The 19,835-nt window shown below is 49.6% G+C and overlaps 6 protein-coding genes across 6 annotated transcripts; 3 read left to right on the forward strand and 3 right to left on the reverse strand.

The window, feature by feature from the left end:
• Positions 1-339: 339 nt before the first annotated feature.
• N7529_004430 (cleavage/polyadenylation factor CFT1) lies at positions 340-4,895 on the forward strand (the record flags this gene model as incomplete). Its single annotated transcript, XM_057239957.1, has 7 exons — positions 340-2,311; positions 2,378-2,694; positions 2,755-2,922; positions 2,992-3,357; positions 3,414-3,612; positions 3,670-3,745; positions 3,812-4,895. The coding sequence occupies 7 exons, from the start codon at positions 340-342 to the stop codon at positions 4,893-4,895; spliced, it is 4,182 nt and encodes a 1,393-aa protein (XP_057099252.1).
• Positions 4,896-5,437: 542 nt separating this feature from the next.
• N7529_004431 (NDT80/PhoG-like DNA-binding family protein) lies at positions 5,438-7,318 on the reverse strand (the record flags this gene model as incomplete). Its single annotated transcript, XM_057239958.1, has 2 exons — positions 5,438-7,061; positions 7,167-7,318. The coding sequence occupies 2 exons, from the start codon at positions 7,316-7,318 to the stop codon at positions 5,438-5,440; spliced, it is 1,776 nt and encodes a 591-aa protein (XP_057099253.1).
• A 2,504-nt stretch (positions 7,319-9,822) lies between these two features.
• On the reverse strand, positions 9,823-12,733 carry N7529_004432 (putative beta-N-acetylglucosaminidase; the record flags this gene model as incomplete). Its single annotated transcript, XM_057239959.1, has 3 exons — positions 9,823-9,936; positions 9,996-12,514; positions 12,568-12,733. The coding sequence occupies 3 exons, from the start codon at positions 12,731-12,733 to the stop codon at positions 9,823-9,825; spliced, it is 2,799 nt and encodes a 932-aa protein (XP_057099254.1).
• A 1,304-nt stretch (positions 12,734-14,037) lies between these two features.
• N7529_004433 (uncharacterized protein) lies at positions 14,038-15,230 on the forward strand (the record flags this gene model as incomplete). The annotated part of the gene is made up of 3 exons (XM_057239960.1): positions 14,038-14,107; positions 14,160-14,308; positions 14,364-15,230. Coding segments are annotated over 3 exons (1,086 nt in total), but the record flags the coding sequence as incomplete, so codon positions are not given.
• Positions 15,231-15,565: 335 nt separating this feature from the next.
• Positions 15,566-17,116, reverse strand: N7529_004434 (betaine-aldehyde dehydrogenase; the record flags this gene model as incomplete). The annotated part of the gene is made up of 2 exons (XM_057239961.1): positions 15,566-16,580; positions 16,635-17,116. The coding sequence occupies 2 exons, from the start codon at positions 17,114-17,116 to the stop codon at positions 15,566-15,568; spliced, it is 1,497 nt and encodes a 498-aa protein (XP_057099256.1).
• A 725-nt stretch (positions 17,117-17,841) lies between these two features.
• Positions 17,842-19,528, forward strand: N7529_004435 (GMC family oxidoreductase; the record flags this gene model as incomplete). Its single annotated transcript, XM_057239962.1, has 2 exons — positions 17,842-18,088; positions 18,147-19,528. The coding sequence occupies 2 exons, from the start codon at positions 17,842-17,844 to the stop codon at positions 19,526-19,528; spliced, it is 1,629 nt and encodes a 542-aa protein (XP_057099257.1).
• Positions 19,529-19,835: the final 307 nt, after the last annotated feature.

A 19,835-nucleotide genomic window follows, 5' to 3' on the forward strand; every position in this document is an offset into this window, starting at 1 on the left:
TAAGTATTTACCGCCTAATTATGCCAGATCAGTCAGCTGACCCACTCGCTTTCCGCTTTCCGCTTTGAAGGAGCTACGAACGTGACTTGCTCAAGAACGAATATCAATATTGATGTTTTCAATCGCGCCTTTCTGATCTCATTGAAAACATAGAATCTGTTTTTTGTATCTTTGAGCTGCCAGAGGTCCAAATCTTCGAGACTTCATCTCCAGGTTCACAATTGCAATGCGCATATTCAATCATATCAGAAACACATTCTAGCTCGTTTAGAGACTTCCAGGCACTCAATACCAGGGCCTTACACAAGCTGAAGCAGAACGCTTTGCCTCAAAATAAAAATGCAGTGTTATACAGAACTATTACCCCCAACAGGGGTCACTCATGCCGTGGCAGCTTCTTTCATCTCCGCAACTGCCAACAATTTGATTGTTGTTAGAACATCCCTATTGCAGGTGTTCTCTCTGGTCAAAACCTCGTCAAAATCATCCAAGGAAGGGCCAGAACTTTTTTCTTCGCAGTTTTCTCAGCCAGAAACAAAATTAGTGCTCGAAAAAGAGTACCCGCTTTCTGGAACCGTGACAGACTTGAGCCGGGTCAAATTATTGAACACTAAGAGTGGTGGAGAGGCTATCATCATCGCTGTTCGCAATGCCAAACTCAGCTTGATCGAGTGGGATCCAGAGCGCAACGGAATTTCAACTATTTCCATCCATTATTATGAACGGGATGATCTGACCCGCAGTCCCTGGGTACCGGATCTCAGCCGGTGTGGCAGTATTCTCAGCGTTGACCCGAGCAGTAGATGTGCGGTGTACAACTTTGGCATTCGGAACCTTGCCATCCTGCCATTCCACCAAGAGGGTGATGACCTGGTAATGGATGATTACGACCCGGATTTTGATGGAGAACGCCCTAACCAAGGCTCCGACAAAGAAATTGGACAGAGCAAAGATGGACAGGCGCATCAAACGCCATACGCTCCATCTTTCGTTTTGCCATTAACTGCCTTGGATCCTTCTTTGCTTCACCCCATAAGTCTTGCATTTTTGTACGAATATCGAGAGCCGACGTTCGGCATTCTGTACTCCCAAGTTGCAACATCTACCGCTCTTCTGCATGAGAGAAAGGATGTGGTATTCTACGCTGTTTTCACGCTGGACCTTGAGCAGCGAGCATCTACAACTCTTCTCTCCGTGTCTCGTCTTCCGAGTGATCTATTCAAGGTCGTGGCCTTGCCACTTCCGGTGGGAGGTGCATTACTTCTTGGATCCAATGAAATCGTGCACGTCGACCAAGCTGGCAAGACTAGTGCAGTGGGGGTCAATGAGTTCTCCAGACAGGTTTCCGCATTTTCAATGACCGACCAGTCAGACTTGGGATTTCGTCTTGAAGGCTGTGTGGTTGAGCGACTCGGTGGTGATAGTGGGGACCTGATCCTAGCGCTTGCATCTGGCGATACAGCATTGATCAAATTCAAACTTGACGGACGGTCTGTGTCTGGCATGACTGTTCATCTCCTTCCAAGAAATGCAGGAGGGAATATTCTGAAGTCGGCTGCCTCATGCTCTACTTGTTTTGGTGATGGAAACGTGTTCCTTGGAAGCGAAGATGCAGATTCAGTGCTTCTTGAGTGGTCTCACGCATCGGCCGCTTCTAGAAAGGCTCGCCTTGAGTCAAAGCAAGCAACCGACGGAATTGATGACCTTTCGGACGATGACCAGATGGATGATGATGATCTTTATTCCTCGGTGCCAGGGTCGACACAAGCCGGTCACCGCATGGGGGGAAGTGACAGCTCAATTCCCGAGTACTACAATCTCCGATTGAACGACCAGCTTCCTAGCATTGGACCTTTGAGAGACATCACTTTGGGCAAAACTTCTCCAAAGGTAAACGAAAAGACCGGAGCTACAAATGAAGGAGTTGCAGCTGAATTAGAGCTGGTGGCATCTCAGGGTTCAGGACGAGGCGGTGGCCTGGTTGTCGTCAAGCGTGAACTCGACCCTTTGACGATCATGTCCCTGACAGTTGACGATGCAGATGGTGTTTGGTCAGCCAGAATCACACAGGGCAAAGGAGCACTCAACACCACCCCCGAAAGCCCCCACCGTCAATACGTGATTATTTCGCGGCCTTCGGGGTCAGAGCAAGAAGTAAACGATGTTTATGTAGTGGAAAACCAAGGCTTGAAGCCTTTCAAGGCTACTGAATTCAATCCGAACGAGGATTGCACGATCGATATCGGATCATTGGCAGGAGATACTCGTCTGGTTCAAGTCCTGCGAAACGAAGTCAGAAGTTATGACATAGGTAATGGATTTAACCAACCCCTATTGGGAAATATTGGCATACGCTAATGGCACACACACTTGGCAGACCTGGGGCTCTCACAGATATATCCAGTCTGGGATGAAGACACCAGCGATGAGCGTGTGGCTGTGAGCGCCAGCTTTGTTGATCCTTATCTCGTGATCATTCGAGATGATGCATCTGTGCTACTTCTGCAGGCGGATGAGAGTGGTGACCTTGATGAGGCTCCACTGCCAGATGAAATCAGCCAGTCTCAATGGCGCTCATGTTGTCTATATCATGATAAAACCCAGGCATTTAACTTCACGGCGGACCCATCCTCGGAAACCCGATCAGGAAGTGAAGTGCTTCTATTTTTATTGAACTCGGAATGCAAGCTTTCGGTAGGTTTTGTCGAGAAAAGAAAACATTCGGAATATCTGAATCTCTAATGTGAACCACAGATATTCCGACTGTCTGATATGCAGCTACTCGCTGTCATTGAAGGTGTCGACTGCTTATCTCCCGTCCTGTCGGTCGAGCCTCCCAAACGATCTAACATTCGGGAGACTGTTACAGAATTTGTCGTTGCGGACCTTGGCGATCCCTCGATTCTTTCTCCTTATCTAATTGTAAGAACTGTCCCCCGGGGGCATCTCATAGATATTATCTTTTGGTTCTCTGACTCGGGATAATTATAGCTTCGAACCGACACCGATGATCTTATCTTTTACAAACCAAGCTTCGTCTCGACCAATAATGATGGTGAACCGTTCCGTCACCTGCAATTCTTCAGGGAGCCAAACAGTGTTCTTCCGAAGAATCCTTCGGGAGAGACATTCTCACAAACAGATGGCCAACAGCGTTTCAGGCCTCTGAGAGTTCTTCCCAATGTCTCAGGGTTCAGCACGGTCTTCATGCCGGGAGCCTCGTCAAGCTTCATCTTCAGAACGGCAAAAAGCTCACCACACATAATCCGTCTTCGGGGAGGCTTTACAACATGGCTGAGCAGCTTCGACTCGGCCGACACTGGCTGTGAAAGTGGTTTCATCTACTTGGATTCTCAGGTAAGCCTTGTTTCGGGTTAACCTTCATCTGCATGATGCTAAAACAAGAGTTTTAGAACTGCATACGGGCTTGTCAACTACCTCCACAGACTCAGTTTGACTACTCATGGACATTGCGCCAAGTTCCACTTGAAGAACAGGTTGATTTCTTAGCTTATTCAACATCTTCTGAGACTTACGTTCTCGGAACCAGCCGCCTAGCAGACTTCAAGCTACCAGAAGCCGATGATTTGCACCCTGAGTGGCGCGGTGAAGGTTAGTATGATCCTCCATTGCTTCAGTCTTTCCTGTACTAACTCTTAAATATCTCAGAGCTATCGTTTTGTCCCAAGATCCCCGAAAGTTCCATTAAGGTCATGAACCCCAAGACATGGACCGTCGTTGACAGGTAAAAAGCCCCTTGAACCAGTGGTTGTGGAGAAAAACAACGCTAATTTTTATTATTTGGTTTTAGTTACCCCTTGGATCCTGAGGAGCAGATCACAGCAGTGAAAAACGTGAACATTGAGATCTCCGAAAACACACATGAGCGTAAGGATCTTATCGTCGTCGGAACCGCCATTGCCAAGGGTGAAGATATGCCGTCCCGTGGAACGATCTACGTTTTCGATGTGATCAACGTGGTCCCGGATCCCGAAAGGCCTGAGACGGGCCGCAAACTAAAGCTGATTGGGAAGGAATCCGTCAAGGGCGCAGTGACCGCGTTATCTGGCATCGGCGGACAGGGATTCATCATCGTGGCCCAAGGACAAAAGTGCATGGTTCGAGGTCTCAAAGAAGATGGAAGCCTCCTTCCCGTTGCTTTCATGGACATGCAATGCTACGTGAATGTCGCGAAAGAGCTCAAAGGAACAGGCATGTGCATCCTAGGCGATGCCGTGAAAGGCCTCTGGTTCGCCGGCTATTCCGAAGAACCCTACAGAATGACCCTCTTCGGCAAGGACCCCGAATACCTAGAAGTAGTCGCTGCAGACTTCCTCCCAGACGGAAACAAGCTGTACATGCTAGTCGCCGACAGCGACTGCAACCTCCACGTCCTTCAATATGACGCGGAAGACCCCAAATCCTCTAACGGCGACCGCCTCCTTAGCAGAAGCAAGTTCTACACCGGCAACTTCGCATCATCAGCATTCCTGCTACCCCGCACACCCGTTTCATCCGAGCTAACCGACTCCTCAGAAGCGGCAATGGACATGGACGAAACACATGCCACACACCAGGTCCTCGTCGCCTCACACAACGGCTCCCTGGCACTTGTGACTTCCGTCGCAGAGGAATCCTACCGCCGACTATCAGCGCTGCAATCACAGCTCATCAATACAGTTGAGCACCCCGCTGGATTGAACCCGCGTGCTTTCCGCGCAGTAGAGAGCGATGGCGCTGCAGGCCGGGGAATGGTCGATGGGAACTTATTACGTCTATGGCTGAATATGGGCAAGCAGCGACAGTCGGAGATTGCGGGCCGGGTTGGCGCAACTGGGTGGGAGATCAAGGCTGATTTGGAAAGTATCGGTGGTGACGGATTTGGATATCTATGATCAACAAAGGCGGGAACGCTTAGAATTATTTGAATTACAATTCGTCAAACAGGCCCCCTCCCCAAAAATACGAAAGAAGCGAAGTAGTCAGCCCAAAATGGGAAGATTTCAATATATTGATCTTGGATGAACCCAAGAGCGCCGAAGCGCCCATCACAAAAGTGAATAGTAGCGTGATATCATATAATATTGGGAATATATAAGCAGTTCCCACAATCCCAGGTAAAATAATCGAAGCCAAAATCCCAGGGATATCGTCAAATCCAAAACACAATTCGCCATTTTTCGCCCATCCGAGAGTCCGCGATTCAAATATGTGTGGACCTTGGAAATCGTATATGCCGAACACCTCCCCCCAAAAAGCAGATAACATAGATATCTCAAAAAGACATGTTTCGTTGTGTGGGACAACAAAAAAACCCAGTCTTAGAAAAAGCAATGGAATAAAGCAGCCAAACACCCCCCTAGTCCCCGAAGTAGTAATGCAGATGCGGGAAGAAAAAACGACAAAACGCCACCTTGCACCAGGCCCTGGATGAAGTTTAAAACACATCTTCAGCGGCGAAGTATCGTTTGCTGCGGCCTCTCGAGGCGACGAACTTCATCTCGGGCATGTTAGTATGATGCACCACATGGGGCCGGTAGACGGCGTCGACGGGAGCCTGCCAGTCATCCAAACCGAGAGGGAAGTACTCGTAAAGCAGATCGTTGCTTTCATTAGGAAAGGGAAGACCCGAAGCGAACGGCTGGGGCACATTGGCTGTCTCGAGCAATGGCATTGATGAAGCCACGCTCCGTGATGGTGTTTGAGAGATGGCGTGGGAAAGTTTGCGCATTTTGGAAGGGGGAGCGGACTGGTCCAGACTTAGGGATCGCTGGTGCGGGAGATCTGTAGCGAAGGGGGGGACCATCTTTTGGTCGAGATGGAGGTTTGGATCGCCTGGGTCCTCTTCCTCGTCTAACAGAGATAGGTTGATGGGTGCAGCGGCGGTTGTAGAACTCACGCGTCGTTGTGAATCTGTTGCTTGAGAGAGCTGTTCCGGGCTAGAATGAGGGAACAGGACCTGGGCATGAGACATGACATTGTTTGATGTAGATGATTGGGGGATTGGAGTCCAGTCCGGAGTCGCTTGAGTCTGTTGCATCAGGCTGGATGGAGGAACCGATGTTGTTTCAGGGGAGCTGCTCTGCGCGGCTGGTTTTGTTTTCGCAGGGGTCACACTTGCGCGACGCGCGACGGAGTCACTTGTTGGGGTGCGGTTCAAAGAATTTGCAGAGTTGGCCTGGGCATTCTTTCGCGAAGCAGCAGCACTACCGCTGAGAGGGAGATCCTTGCGAGACTGGAAGTTCCGTGGACTGCGGCCACGGACAATGACAGGACCCGACTGGACCTCTGAGATGGGAATCTTCGCGCCGGTGGATAGAGTAGCGACCACCTTGAGGCGCACGACGAAGTGTTGCTGGAGCTCCTTCCGGCGGCCGTTGTTGGCTGTTGCGACACGGAACTGTAAGCGTTTCCAAGCAATCGGGAAGGTCGCGTAGTCCGAATCCAAATCTTGGCCAGCCATGATGTCCAGGGGGATTGCGGGAGGCTCCTTCTCAATCTTGGCACCGGTACTAGGGTTATTTTCCTCGGGCGCTGTGCCAGAGTTGGCGGCAGCCGCGGAGGGAGTCTTCCATGGCACTGAGATGATCTTCACTGAATTTCCTTCCACGGATTCTGTAGCTGATACGGTGAGCTCCTGGGCCAGGATTGGAATACGATCGCCTTGATCAGTCATGATATAGCGCATCCCGCGGGGTAACGTGACTGAACCGGTAATTTGGAACAAATTGCGACGATAACACGTGAGTTCGGCGCCTTGCTGGGGTGGGGCGTTCTCCGAGGGAGACGTGGTGTAGGGCGACTCGGCCAGAAAGAACATTCCATGCAACTGCGCCGACACTGACAAGGAAGTCCGGCGCATGGAGTAGTCGAGGAGCGTATAGTGGTATACCGGTAGCGAAAAGCTCAACAGCTTGTTGTTGTGGTCGATCGAGGAGTCCTGGGGCTGTTCCTGGGGTGCGGGCTCAAAGGGAGCCACCATCTCGGTGAAAGGGTCGTAGGTCGAAGAGAAGCGGCTCAGTTGATGTGACAGGTTTGGGGGAGCAAAAGCGAGCTCATCACTGAATGCAATCAATTAGCGAGCTATTTCTCGAGCAAGGTGAGTGTATAGAGCGGAGTGGATGATCCACCCTCCTCTCGTCCCACTTGGATCTTAAGTAACCCACCTAACAAAGGTCTCGGTGTCGAAGGTAGAGCGGTGATCGGGCATGTCCAGGCCAGAAATTGCACTGAGATAGTCGGTACCCTGCAAATTTCCAAGCGACAAGGGACTGGCAAGATTATATGGCGGCATTGCCATGGATTCAAAGCCCTCCATGGTGAGGGCTTATACTCTTACGGGGAGACACGATGGGGCGGAAAGGGTCTCTCTGAATTACCGGAGAAATAGGAAGGGGAAAAGGTGAAGGGGAAAGAAAGAAAGAGGGGAGGAGAGAGAATGAGGGTGAAAGAGGAAGAGGTGAATGGGGAAAAGGTGTGTGCGTGTAAGTGGGAGAGCCAAGGATCGTGAGTAAAGCAGAAAAGCTGCAAGCAAGATGGCTAAGGCGGAAGTAGAGGCGGAGAGGACATTGACGGAAAGAGTAATGTAAAGCAAAGAAGTCGAAAGAAAAGAAAGAGCACCGGAGCCGGAGAAGAGAGGAATCTCGACTTCTGCAAACTGATCAACGGATTCGGGGAATAGTGGAGCCGCGGTTTATGCGGAGAACTGACTCAGCACGTTTTGACGAACGCGGAGTTTGATTGTATTATTTTATATTTGCATGTATTTAAGTTCTTAATTTATTATACTACATTATATTATAGATTATGATGATGTATTTCGTATAAATTGTAGTATATCTACTCCGCAGTGGTTATTATATACACATCTCTGAAGATATCCCTAAAGGACTAAAAGGACTAAAATACTAAAATACTGCCTGATGGGGTAAGACTTGATCGGCTCTCGGCAGCCCTGAAGATCGGTGTAAGATATTGTGTTATTGTATTCATTATATAACACATCACTTCGCAATGATAGGTATATACATATGGAGGATTATAGAACATAGAATATAGAATATGAATATTCAAGAACCTAGATAAAATCAGCAGCAAATATCTACTCTGTACTCTGTACACTCCGTACAATCATTAAATTTACTTTAGGCGTACCCACCTGCCTATTAAGGCACTAATGGTTCGGGTCGACCCTCCAACGCCACTTATATTAATTTATCTCGTTTCTGTTTTTTTGATAGACTCTGATTTTATGCTCAACACCTGGGCAATAGATATACATTGTACGGAGTACACATTGTATACAAGCTAAATAATAAGTCGATCATTGTCTGACACGCAGAAAGGGGGCCATACCCGACCCAATCATATAGGAACCAAAACTCCTCCCCGTATTTGGACCCTGTTATTAGCGCCCCCACCAAAGGAAATCATGCAATATGCAATATGCAATATGCAATAATCTGCAATCTACAAAAATCATGCATGGAATGTTAGTGGCCTCGTGCTTGGCCCGGCGATGTCCGTCGATCTGCAAAGTTTAGTACTTTCAATACATTTAATAACTGTACTTTGATAGAGTAAAGTATATTTACGTTCCACATCTCCACTTCCACTCAGCCATTCAGAGCAAAACCGTTGTGGAAGGAGATACAGACATGTCAGACTAGAGGTCGACTTGCCTGACTAGGATTTTGTGGCAAGTCAATAGAAAAAAAAAAGGGATTTCAATAAGATTGCCCTGTTCTAAGCCACTCAAATCCAAGCTTCGTTTTCGCATGTGAACGGACCTTTCACCAATGAGAATATCCGTGGGCTTGAGTCTGTGCATTTACCCGATTCGATCATCCCGAGATGATCGACCCTTTCCATTCATTTCACGGTTCTCTATCCGGCGCGATTCCCGATGCGGTGCAAGGTGCTGACTTGGGGAGCTCAGGAACAGTACTATACGGAGTACCATAGCGATGATCGCCGATCCCGAAGCTTCTGAGTTCACAATTTAAGACATTAAGCTCGGACGCCATTCCCGAAGTAATAATGAAGAAAGCCAGATAGCTTTGGAAAGTGTAGGAAAGCGGACTTTGTACAAGATTGTACGACTGAGGGATTTAACGCAAACAGAAAACCCAAATTGAAATTACTCCAATTAGATTGATCCGGATCAAAGTTTGGCCCCGAGGGCCGAGTTTGGCTGTTTTGGCTGTTTTGGCCGCTTTGGCTGCTTTGACTGTTTTGTCTGGTTTGATTGATTTGATTGTTTTGAACGATTTGAACTATTTTGAAGTCAAGGAAATCTACTCCATAGACATCTACTTATAGACCATTGTAATGGTATCGTTACATCTTTGAATTGTCCACTTTCAATGTCACATCTCCAAGATAATCCCTTCAGCACAGACCCATTCAAAAAAGAAAAAGAAAAAAGTGGACCAGCGGAGCCAATTTCCCCCATAAAACCAACCTACTTTAGTCAACGGAGCTCCGAACCAGTCAAAGCTGTGGATTTTAACCTAGGTACAAATATATTAATCTTGGTGCCTTGAAGTTATATACGCTTCGGTTCCAGATTTGGAAGCGGAAATCTACAACCGACGGACGTTAAAACCTGAATCCCGAACCGAACTTGACTATCAATATTGTATGCAAATGCATTATGTTGGACCAAATGACCAAAAAGTTTCTGTCCTACCCCCCCAACCGTATGCACAAAAAAGTATACTCAAAGTCCGTTTGGAAAGGGATCAAAACCAAAAACCAGACCCGATGCGAGATGGATATCATAGAAAACAGAAAAGTGAAGGCAAAAAACAAAAGAGATATCTACGATGTATGCATCATCGTCCACGTCGCTGCATCACAATTGACCTCTTCAAAGCTATGCAGCATAGTAAAGCCCATGGTGGAAAGGTTATCAAAGTTGCCATCACCGTCAACCTAATATAACTGTCAGTTCAGAAACGCATAAAAAATAAACCCGGGAGGGGAAATATTACACAATCCATAACAACAGCATTAGCACTCAACTTTCGAATCTGCTTAATAGCCAACAAAACCAAACCCTGCATAACAGTCGAATAATCCTCCCCACAAGGCGAAATAACCGGTGAAGAAATGCCTCCAACAGAAGTCTGCGTAGCCCGCAAAACGGGCATATGCTCCGCCAAAGCAGAACGCTCATTATAAATTACGATGCTCCCCAAGATCAACCCATCGGAAGGTCTCTTGGCCCGAATAATCCCACAATTAGGCGCTCCACCAAGAGCCATCCGGTAGATATCCGCCACGCCTTGGCGCGCATACGTCTTAATATGTTCGAGTATAGCACGAGCGAAATCCCACCCATACACGAGGTCGTAGATAACTTGTGCATTCTGCAGCGTGGCTGTCAATCCATCGGGCGGGACCCAGGTGGACAAATTGTGGAGGACTAAGCTGCAAAGTGGCTTGGAGAGGGCGGTGTTCCAGCCCAGATTTGCAAACCACTGGCGTAGACGTTTGCGTTCGACTGGGTTGACTGTCGGAATGCCGAGATAGATTCCCGGGAGACGGGAACCGAGCTGAAAGCGACGCATCCCGTTCCGTTGGAGGAGTGTTCTGATTGCGCGACTGTGTAGGGAGTGACCGATTGAGAGGTTTCGACGACTTGGGTCGACTATTAGACAGCCTAGGACTCCTGTGCCTGTAGAGCGGAAGAAGTATGTTGCGCAGAAACCGTAGAGGGCGTGGGTGCTGCTGTTACGTACGACGAAGTGAGCTTCGTCGATGTCATCTTTTCGGAGGAGGAAGCTGCTGGATGTTGCGCCTAGGAGCTCTGACCGTTGCCCGGGTGCGCAGTCTGAACGAATGGTGTCGAGTAGAGCGTCTAGGGCGAAAGAATCGCGTTCTTCGTTCCAGTTCTCGACTAGCCAGTGCTGGCGGGAATGGTGGATGGTTTTCTGGGTGCGGCCGATGTAGCCGGGGAGCGCCGCTGACGGTGTTAGGTCGCCATATAAGACCTTCACTAGTGCCTGCAGGGCGGTTTCTGTGAAATCGTATGTGCAGATATAGGTACCGATGGAGGAGTCCATGGCAAAATCATAAGGCGAACTAACTGCCACAACGATCAATGGCTTTTTGTGTTGCTCGCCGGAGGAGGTATTATTATATTGGGATTGGCAGATCATGGAGACGTGTTTCGAGAAGCCCTGCTGGTATAGATTGCGATTTGCATCTGCTGTGACCACGACGACGGCACTTGCTCGTTGGATGAGGTCTTCGTGAATGGGACGCACGCCGTTGGATGTATACGAGGTGTGTAAAACGCGGCCATTTCGTTGTCTTGAGAGCGAGCGTCCGAGTTCTTTGAATACGCCTTCTCCGCTGAGGATTGAGGAGGCTCTTTCTGAAGACAATGGATCGAGTGGGCCATGTGCAGTCTCCGACAGCACAGAGACTGCCGAGGTTGGGAGTGGTTTGACCAGTGGGGTTAGGAGCAAAAGTTCCTCGTCTGCATCGATGACATTGGACAATGGCAGTAAATTGCTCTTATCTCGCATGACCGTGATAGAAGAGTTGTAAGCCCGGGTTGAAAGGTCAGTATGCGAGGGTTGCATTTGTGTAAGCGAAGAAAGCCCCGGAGGATTCAAGGCTTGCTCCCAGGAAGTGCAGCGGGCCTTCAGAGCCAAGACCCGGCGCAACGACTGCTCGATTCGCTGTCGGCCGATGATACCATTCTCCACCCCCAGCTTGAGTCCGTTGATGGCTTCTTGCTGGACGGGGAAGGACCGGCATAAAAGGATGACATCGCAGCCGGCGTTCTTCGCCATCACAGTGCCACCTCCTACCCCAATGTTATGTGTCAGGGCCTCCATTTCTAAGCATTCAGACACCACCACCCCTTGGAACCCAAGGTCTTTTCTCAAGAGCTCGTCGACAACCTGGTCGCTCAGGCAGGCGTGCATCACATTCATTCCAGCAGATGATAATGATACACCGCCTACCATCATAGCGTCCAGGCCTTGGGTGATGGCATTGCGGAAGGGTACCAGAGCACTCAGACTGAGTTGTTCTAGAGACTCCGTGATGATAGGGACATCCATCTGTGAACCGAGGAACTCCAAGTTGCCATAGGACGGAAAGTGTTTCCCACATGTTACCAAGCCTGCTTCCTGGTATCCCCTCATGAATTGAACACCGAATTGAGAAGCCTGTTGAGGATCATCTCCAGAAGTTCGAACACCTAGAGGTTGATTTCGTACATTGGTCAAGACATCCAACACAGGCCCCAAGATCCAATTCACGCCAACAGCCTTGAGCTCCTGTGCGGTGGCGGAAGCGATCTCGCGAGCCAAGGACTTGGAGCCCGTCGCCGCAATGCCCATGGCACTGGGGAACTGTCTGATATAAATTTCATCATATAAACTATTGACGCCCCCATTCTCCTGATCCAGAGCAATGAGTAAAGGGACGGGATGACCTGCATCACGAGCAATGGTTTGTAATTCCAAAACCAATCTCGTAGCGTCCTCGGCGGCTATCATTGCGTCAGTAGAGAAAATAATAAATAGATATGTAAAGAAACTATACATTTCAGATTCTTCGCGGATAGCAACACAGCGCCTAGATGATAATTTTCGATGAGCGATCGAATTTGTGGATTCACTTCGGTCCCATCAAAGCCCATCATAAACAATTGACCCATCTGCCTATATGCCCATATGTCAGCATTAGAATTATTTCCCAAAATGGACATTAACCTAGAAAGGATTCAGGTTCCACAATGGAAGGGGAGAGATACCCCCGACAAACGGGAGACCGGTGACCGAAACGGGCGATCGACATACCTATCTAGATCTTCCCAGCCTGGGGGCAGCATGTCCTCTTTCCGGGCCATAGCCCTGGAGGAATGCCTGTAGCCCAAAAGGTAGGATGCAAAGGGTGCAGTGCAGTGTCGGAGGTCAGTTAGACGTAAACGGAAAAGAGTCAGCAAACAAGAGAGTTGGACGTCAGGTGACTAGAGACGTTGCAAGGGAAACAACAAAAGTAGGAGAATCATAAAAAGGGGATTGGTATAAAGGAGTTCTCTCCTATCTGTCTCAACTGTTTCAACTGTCAACTGTCAACTGCCACAACTACCCAGAGCCGCAATGTCGGGGAAGAATTACCAGATAAGATAATGGCCATTGTCACAAACAGGATAGTCACGTGACCACGTCACTACTCTACATGTTGTATATAGTTATGTACGTATATACATATTGCATATGCATCTAGGTAAGTATCTAGGTAGGTAGACATAAAGTTCTCAATTCAGATTCAATGGTTTTAAGAGAATAACTGTAGATACATATATACATATATACAAATGTAGGTAAAGTGTCCAAGTCGTATGGAGTAAGTATCAGGAATACCAATATATCCCACGTGATTGTAAAATACCAGTACCAGTACCAATACCATACAACTACGACGCTACAGGGTTACAATCTTCCACTCGACTTCAACCGGATGCAACTCCTACATAAATGGAACCTTTCAATGCCTTTTTCTATCCAATTTCCCTACTGCTCTGGGCTTTTTGTTCCGCCTGCGTCATAACAAGATATCCCCGTTACTATTGTTGGCCACCACATGGTATTCCTAAAAGATACCCTTGGATTCCAACGAATGAAAAAATCGGTTCCTATCTCGTGGTCTAAACCAATTCAGAAATGATCAATATGCGGTAAATTGCAAAAGTCAAACGTCATGGGGAGGTCTATCAATCCAATCATCCACATTGGGGGCGTGCAATGATACATTTGCGGAGAGAGATCCATAGTAGTAGAAATGAGAGGTCTGGCCCTATACTACGTGGGTGATCAATTTTGGCACTGTCGTACACTCCACTGTAACCCATTCTCTGCTTTCTTTCTTTATTCTTTACTCTGGCTTTTCTCTTCTCTTCTTTCTTTCTTCCATTAACTCTCGACAACTTCAACTCGTCGACTCGCCATCAAGTGACGTAATCATGTGCGTGACATATCTGTATCGCATCGCATCGCATTGCTAATCAAGCTTGATAGGCGTGTGATTATCAGAGAAGACCCTCGCTCGGCGTCTGTGTACATCGCAGACTACATCATCAGTAAGTCAATCTTCAGTCTCCTCAATGCATACCTATCTTAACCTCCACCCAGGCCGCATTCAGGCGTTCAAGCCAACCCCAGAGAACCCTTTCGTTCTCGGTCTGCCCACTGGCAGCAGCCCAGAGTTCATCTACAAGATCCTCGTCCAGCGGCACCGCGCCGGCGAGATTTCTTTTAAAAATGTCGTGACCTTCAACATGGTAAGCACACTAAGCACCACATCAAATGATACCAAAACCAACTAAATCAAAACAGGATGAATACGTCGGCCTTCCACGCGACCACCCAGAGTCCTACCACAGCTTCATGTACAAGCATTTCTTCTCCCATGTAGACGTGCCCCCGCAGAATATCAACATTCTGAACGGCGAGGCAACAGACCTCACAGCCGAATGCGCCTCCTTCGAGTCGCGCATCGCCAGCTACGGCGGAATCGAGCTCTTCCTCGGCGGTGTTGGACCCGATGGCCACATTGCCTTCAACGAACCAGGCTCATCATTGAACAGTCGCACCCGCGTCAAGACACTTGCCTACGACACCATTCTCGCCAACAGCCGCTTCTTCGGCAACGATACCGCAAAGGTGCCCCGTATGGCAATGACCGTCGGAATCAAAACAATCATGGACTCCCGCGAAGTTGTCATCGTCGCTACAGGCGCCCACAAGGCTATCGCGGTGCAGAAGGGTCTCGAGGATGGTGTGAACCACATGTGGACCCTTTCCGCTCTGCAACTGCACCAGCACCCACTGATCGTGTGTGATCGGGATGCAACACTTGAGCTGAAGGTCAAGACCGTGCGCTATTTCGAGTCGATCGAGCAAGCCGGCACGGATGCGCGGACTCAGGGCCCGGCCTTGGTGTACCGCCCTCGGACTTATGATCCTTCAGTAAAGACTCCTACTGGGCCGCAGTCACAGCAGCTGACTCCGGACCGCACCCCCGAGAAGGTTCCTAAGGATTTGCGCATTAATACCGAGTTGCATCGCGCTATGGAGGACGAGGAACTTACCCCTGATAGTATGTCTTCGCGGTTGGTGGATTCGGCTATTGGGGGGCTCGATGGGACGATGAAGAGTGATCTTATCTTTGATCGGATGGGCACTCGCCTGACTACTCTCTAGTTTGGAGGGGATTTCTTTTTATGGGACGGGTTGAATGCATAATCGCATGGGCTAGTTGCTTTTTGAAGGAGTTTTCGTTTGTGATCTGACCGATAGACGCGTTATCTTTTGATATTCAATGCTTTTTAGGAGTCAGTCTTTATCCGAGTTTTATTCAGGGTTTTAGCTATGGAATTCTTAGCAATGTACAAATATACATTTCATAGAAAGCAACCATATCGGGATTGCTATCGATTCCCTGAGAGCGTGGCCTAGAATATGACATCTAATGGACTAGTGTCAACGCTTGAACTCATTGAAATGTGACAGGCTATTTTGTGTACATTGCATATTATTTACAGCTTGGCAAAGACCGAGGGCACAGAGCCGCTCATGTCAACAAGAGTGCTCTTGTTCTGCAGCCAAGCCTCGATACCGCGGCGACCATTCTCCACACCCAGACCGCTTTTCTTCCAGCCACCGACAGCCATCTCCGCCGGGCTCTCACCCCACGTGTTGACCCAAGTGATGCCAGCCTGGAGCTGATCAATGATACGGTGAGCCTGGTTGAGGTTGTTGGTGAAGACGCCGGCGGCAAGACCGAGCTCGGTAGCGTTGGCGCGCTGCACGGCCTCTTCAACGGTATCGTAGTACAGGATAGTCATCACAGGACCGAAGATCTCCTCCTGGACAATGCGCATGGAGTCAGTGCAGTCGGTGAAGATAGTAGGCTGGACCCAGAAACCGGCCTGGAGGTCCTTGGGCACATTGGGCTTTTCGACACCACCGCAGAGCAGAGTGGCGCGGTCCGTCTGGATACCATGTTGAATATAAGAAAGCACCTTCTCGAAGTGAGGCTTGGAGCTCAGAGGACCGAAGTTGGTCTGTTCATCGAAGAGCGGGCCTGGTCGCACATACTGAATCTTCTCGAGCAGGCTCTTCTCAAAGGCAGCCTTCATGGCGCGGGGGACGAACACTCGAGTACCGTTTGTGCAGACCTGGCCTGTGCTGTAGAAGTTGGCCATCATGGCGCCGTTGACGGCGCTCTCCAGCTCTGCGTCTGGGCAGACAATCAATGGGCTCTTACCACCTAGCTCCATGGTCACGTACTTCATGTTACCGGCGGCGGAGCCAGCCACCTTCTGGCCGGTTGCCACTTGGCCGGTGAAGGAGACCTTGGCAATCAAGGGGTGACTGGTCAGGTAAGCGCCGACGTCACCGGCGCCGTTCACCACGTTAAAGACGCCGTCGGGCAGACCGGCCTCGGTGTAGATTTCTGCCAGGGTTTGGCCGTGAAGCGGGGTGTATTCACTGGGCTTATAGATCATTGTGTTACCGGCGGCCAAGCAGGCAGCGGATTTCCAAAGGGCACTACTGAAGTTTAGCTGCTGAATTCGTTGCTGCTGTTGTTTGCTGTATACTCACATTTGGATGGGGTAGTTCCAAGCACCAATACCAGCACACACTCCCAGAGGAGACTTCTTGGTGTACACCCAGGCGTCCTCACGGAGGTGAGTGGTTTCACCGTTGAGACCACCACCACCAATGAAGTTGGCATAGTATTCCAAAACGTCGGCACCAGTGACGACGTCCACGGTGCTAGTCTCCGTAAAGGCCTTTCCGGAATCCAAAGTCTCGACACGGGCGATCTCATCATTGCGCTCACGCAGGAGAGCAGCGGCCTTGTGAAGAATACGAGCGCGGGCAATTAAAGGAGTCTGGGCCCATGAAGGGAATGCTCGATCAGCAGCGGTGATAGCGGCATCGACGTCGCTGTTGGAGGCAACTTCGATATCGGCCAATGGAGTTGCAGTGGCGGGGTTAATGGTTTGAAACGTCTTGCCGGAAGTCGCGGCTTGAACCTTTCCGTTATAATAGAGCTGACGGGTAGGGTATGGGAGAGACATGATTGTTATTGTAATTGAATATTATTTATCAAGAACTCAGACCAGGATAAGTTAAAGAGGACCTCGGTATGAATTGTTTTTGTTACACCGCCTTTGGGAAGGAAAAAAAAAGAAATGGCACTGACGCAATTAGCGGGAAACTTTTTTATGAAGATCCGATGATGTATCGGGTACTCGGCCATTGTGCAGATTTAGTACGTAATGGCTAAGTACTAGATACGCCTTCCGCGTGGCTGAAACCCCATTATTTCCCATGATCTCCCATTTTGGGGCTCTTAACCTTGTTCAAGACCGGGATTCCCACTCTAAAAAAGGTATTCTTTACCATAAAACCAGAGTGTTAGTATCGGAAGGGAAATCTTATCCTGGAATGAAAAGCCTACTATTGTACTCCAAGTTCGATAGTAACAGGCAATATCTCACAATAAAAAGATAAGCAATTGAAACTGCCGACGTTGCAGGTGAAGTTCCGCCCGTTAACTGTGGACAATGCATTATCTAAGATTTCTCTCCACTTCCAAAACATCTCCACTATGAAAGGATGACCACCACTTATATCTTCGCAAGTTCGCCGAGAAAAAAAAAAAAAAAAAAAGGAATCTGGGTAATCAAGAGAGTTAAAGGTCTCCCGATCAGCCCACCCGTTTTTCTCCAATTCTTCTTTTTATTTAACAAGGGTGGTACTCACTTCATTTCTCTTCCTATCGATACCTCCATAATTCAACATGGCTACCACCAACGATCTTCCCGCTGTCGATGTTAACAGCTATGATTACATTGTCGTCGGTGGCGGTACCGCCGGCTGTGTGATCGCTGCCCGTCTGGCCGAGTATCTTCCTAACAAGCGTACTCTGGTCATTGAGGGTGGTCCCAGTGATTTTATGGATGATCGTGTCCTGAACCTAAAGGAATGGTTGAACCTGCTCGGCGGTGAGCTGGATTACGACTACGGCACCACTGAACAGCCAATGGGTAAGAATCGCTTTCAATTCTAAGGCTACTTTACCCCCCTTTGCTGATTTCCCCTCAGGTAACAGCCATATCCGCCACTCCCGCGCAAAGGTCCTAGGTGGTTGCTCCAGCCACAACACTCTCATCTCGTTCCGTCCTTTCGAATATGATTGCCGCAACTGGGTGTCCAAGGGCTGCAAGGGTTGGGACTTTGAGACCTTCACCCGTATCATTGACAACCTGCGCAACACCGTGCAGCCCGTCCACGCCCGTCACCGTAACCAGCTTTGCAAGGACTGGGTTCAGGCTTGCTCCAGCGCCATGAACATCCCCGTCATTGAGAACTTCAACGACGACATTCGCAAGACCGGTGAGCTGTCCGAGGGTGTTGGTTTCTTCAACGTTTCCTACAACCCGGACGATGGCCGCCGAAGCAGTGCCTCTGTCGCTTACATTCATCCCATCCTCCGTGGCGATGAGAAGCGTCCCAACCTGACTATCTTGACCAACGCTTGGGTTTCCAAGGTCAACGTCGAGGGTGACACCGTGACCGGTGTTAACGTCACTCTCCAGTCTGGTGAGAAGCACACTCTGCGCGCCAAGAAGGAGACCGTTCTGTGCGCCGGCGCTGTCGACACTCCCCGTCTGATGATGCTCTCTGGTATGGGTCCCCGTGAGCAGCTATCCGCGCTCGGCATCCCCGTCGTGAAAGATCTCCCCGGTGTCGGTGAGAACCTGCTCGACCACCCCGAGAGTATCATTATGTGGGAGCTCAACCAGCCCGTGCCCCCGAACCAGACTACCATGGACTCTGACGCTGGAATCTTCCTCCGTCGCGAGCTGCCCAACGCCGCCGGCTTCGACGGTAAGATCGCCGATGTGATGATGCACTGCTACCAGATCCCCTTCACCCTCAACACCACTCGTCTCGGCTACGATGAGCCCGTGAACGCCTTCTGCATGACCCCCAATATCCCCCGTCCCCGCTCCCGTGGTCGTCTCTTCCTGACCTCCGCCGACCCCTCCGTGAAGCCCTCCCTGGACTTCCGCTACTTCACCGATCCCGAGGGCTACGACGCCGCCACTATCGTGGCCGGTCTCAAGGCCGCCCGGGAGATCGCCCAGCAATCTCCTTTCAAGGAATGGATCAAGCGCGAGGTCGCCCCAGGCCCCAAGATCCAGACCGACGAGGAGCTGTCCGAGTACGGCCGCCGCGTCGCCCACACCGTGTACCACCCCGCTGGTACCACTAAGATGGGTGACGTGCGCAGCGACCCCATGGCCGTTGTGGACCCCGCACTGAAGGTTCGCGGTCTCAAGGGTATCCGTATTGCCGATGCCGGTGTCTTCCCAGACATGCCTAGCATCAACCCCATGCTCACTGTTTTGACCATTGGTGAGCGCGCCGCTGAGCTGATTGCCGGTGAGGCTGGCTGGGCTCGCAACCAGCCCCGTCTGTAGAGCAGGAAATGCTCTGGGCTTTTACGTGCCAAAGATTTGACATGCCTGTAAAAGTTGTCCATTTTGGTTTTTATCTTGTTTTATTTTTAGCATATAAGCGAGCGGCGCAGAGCTCCGTCGGAGTCGGCTTAGTCGAGATATTGGATTAAATACTTCGTACATAGTATAGTACAATTGAATTACGTTGTGACTAAAGGGGTGATTCCTAAGAGTATTTGTTGTATGATCAATAATTCTTCATCTTCCCTCGCTTTCTTCTACCGATGAGAAGTGAATATTCTCGGTTCAGAACCTCCGCTTGATCCAG

Source organism: Penicillium soppii, assembly GCF_028829465.1.
Source record: "Penicillium soppii strain IBT 18220 chromosome Unknown utg000004l, whole genome shotgun sequence".
NCBI lineage: Eukaryota > Fungi > Ascomycota > Eurotiomycetes > Eurotiales > Aspergillaceae > Penicillium > Penicillium soppii.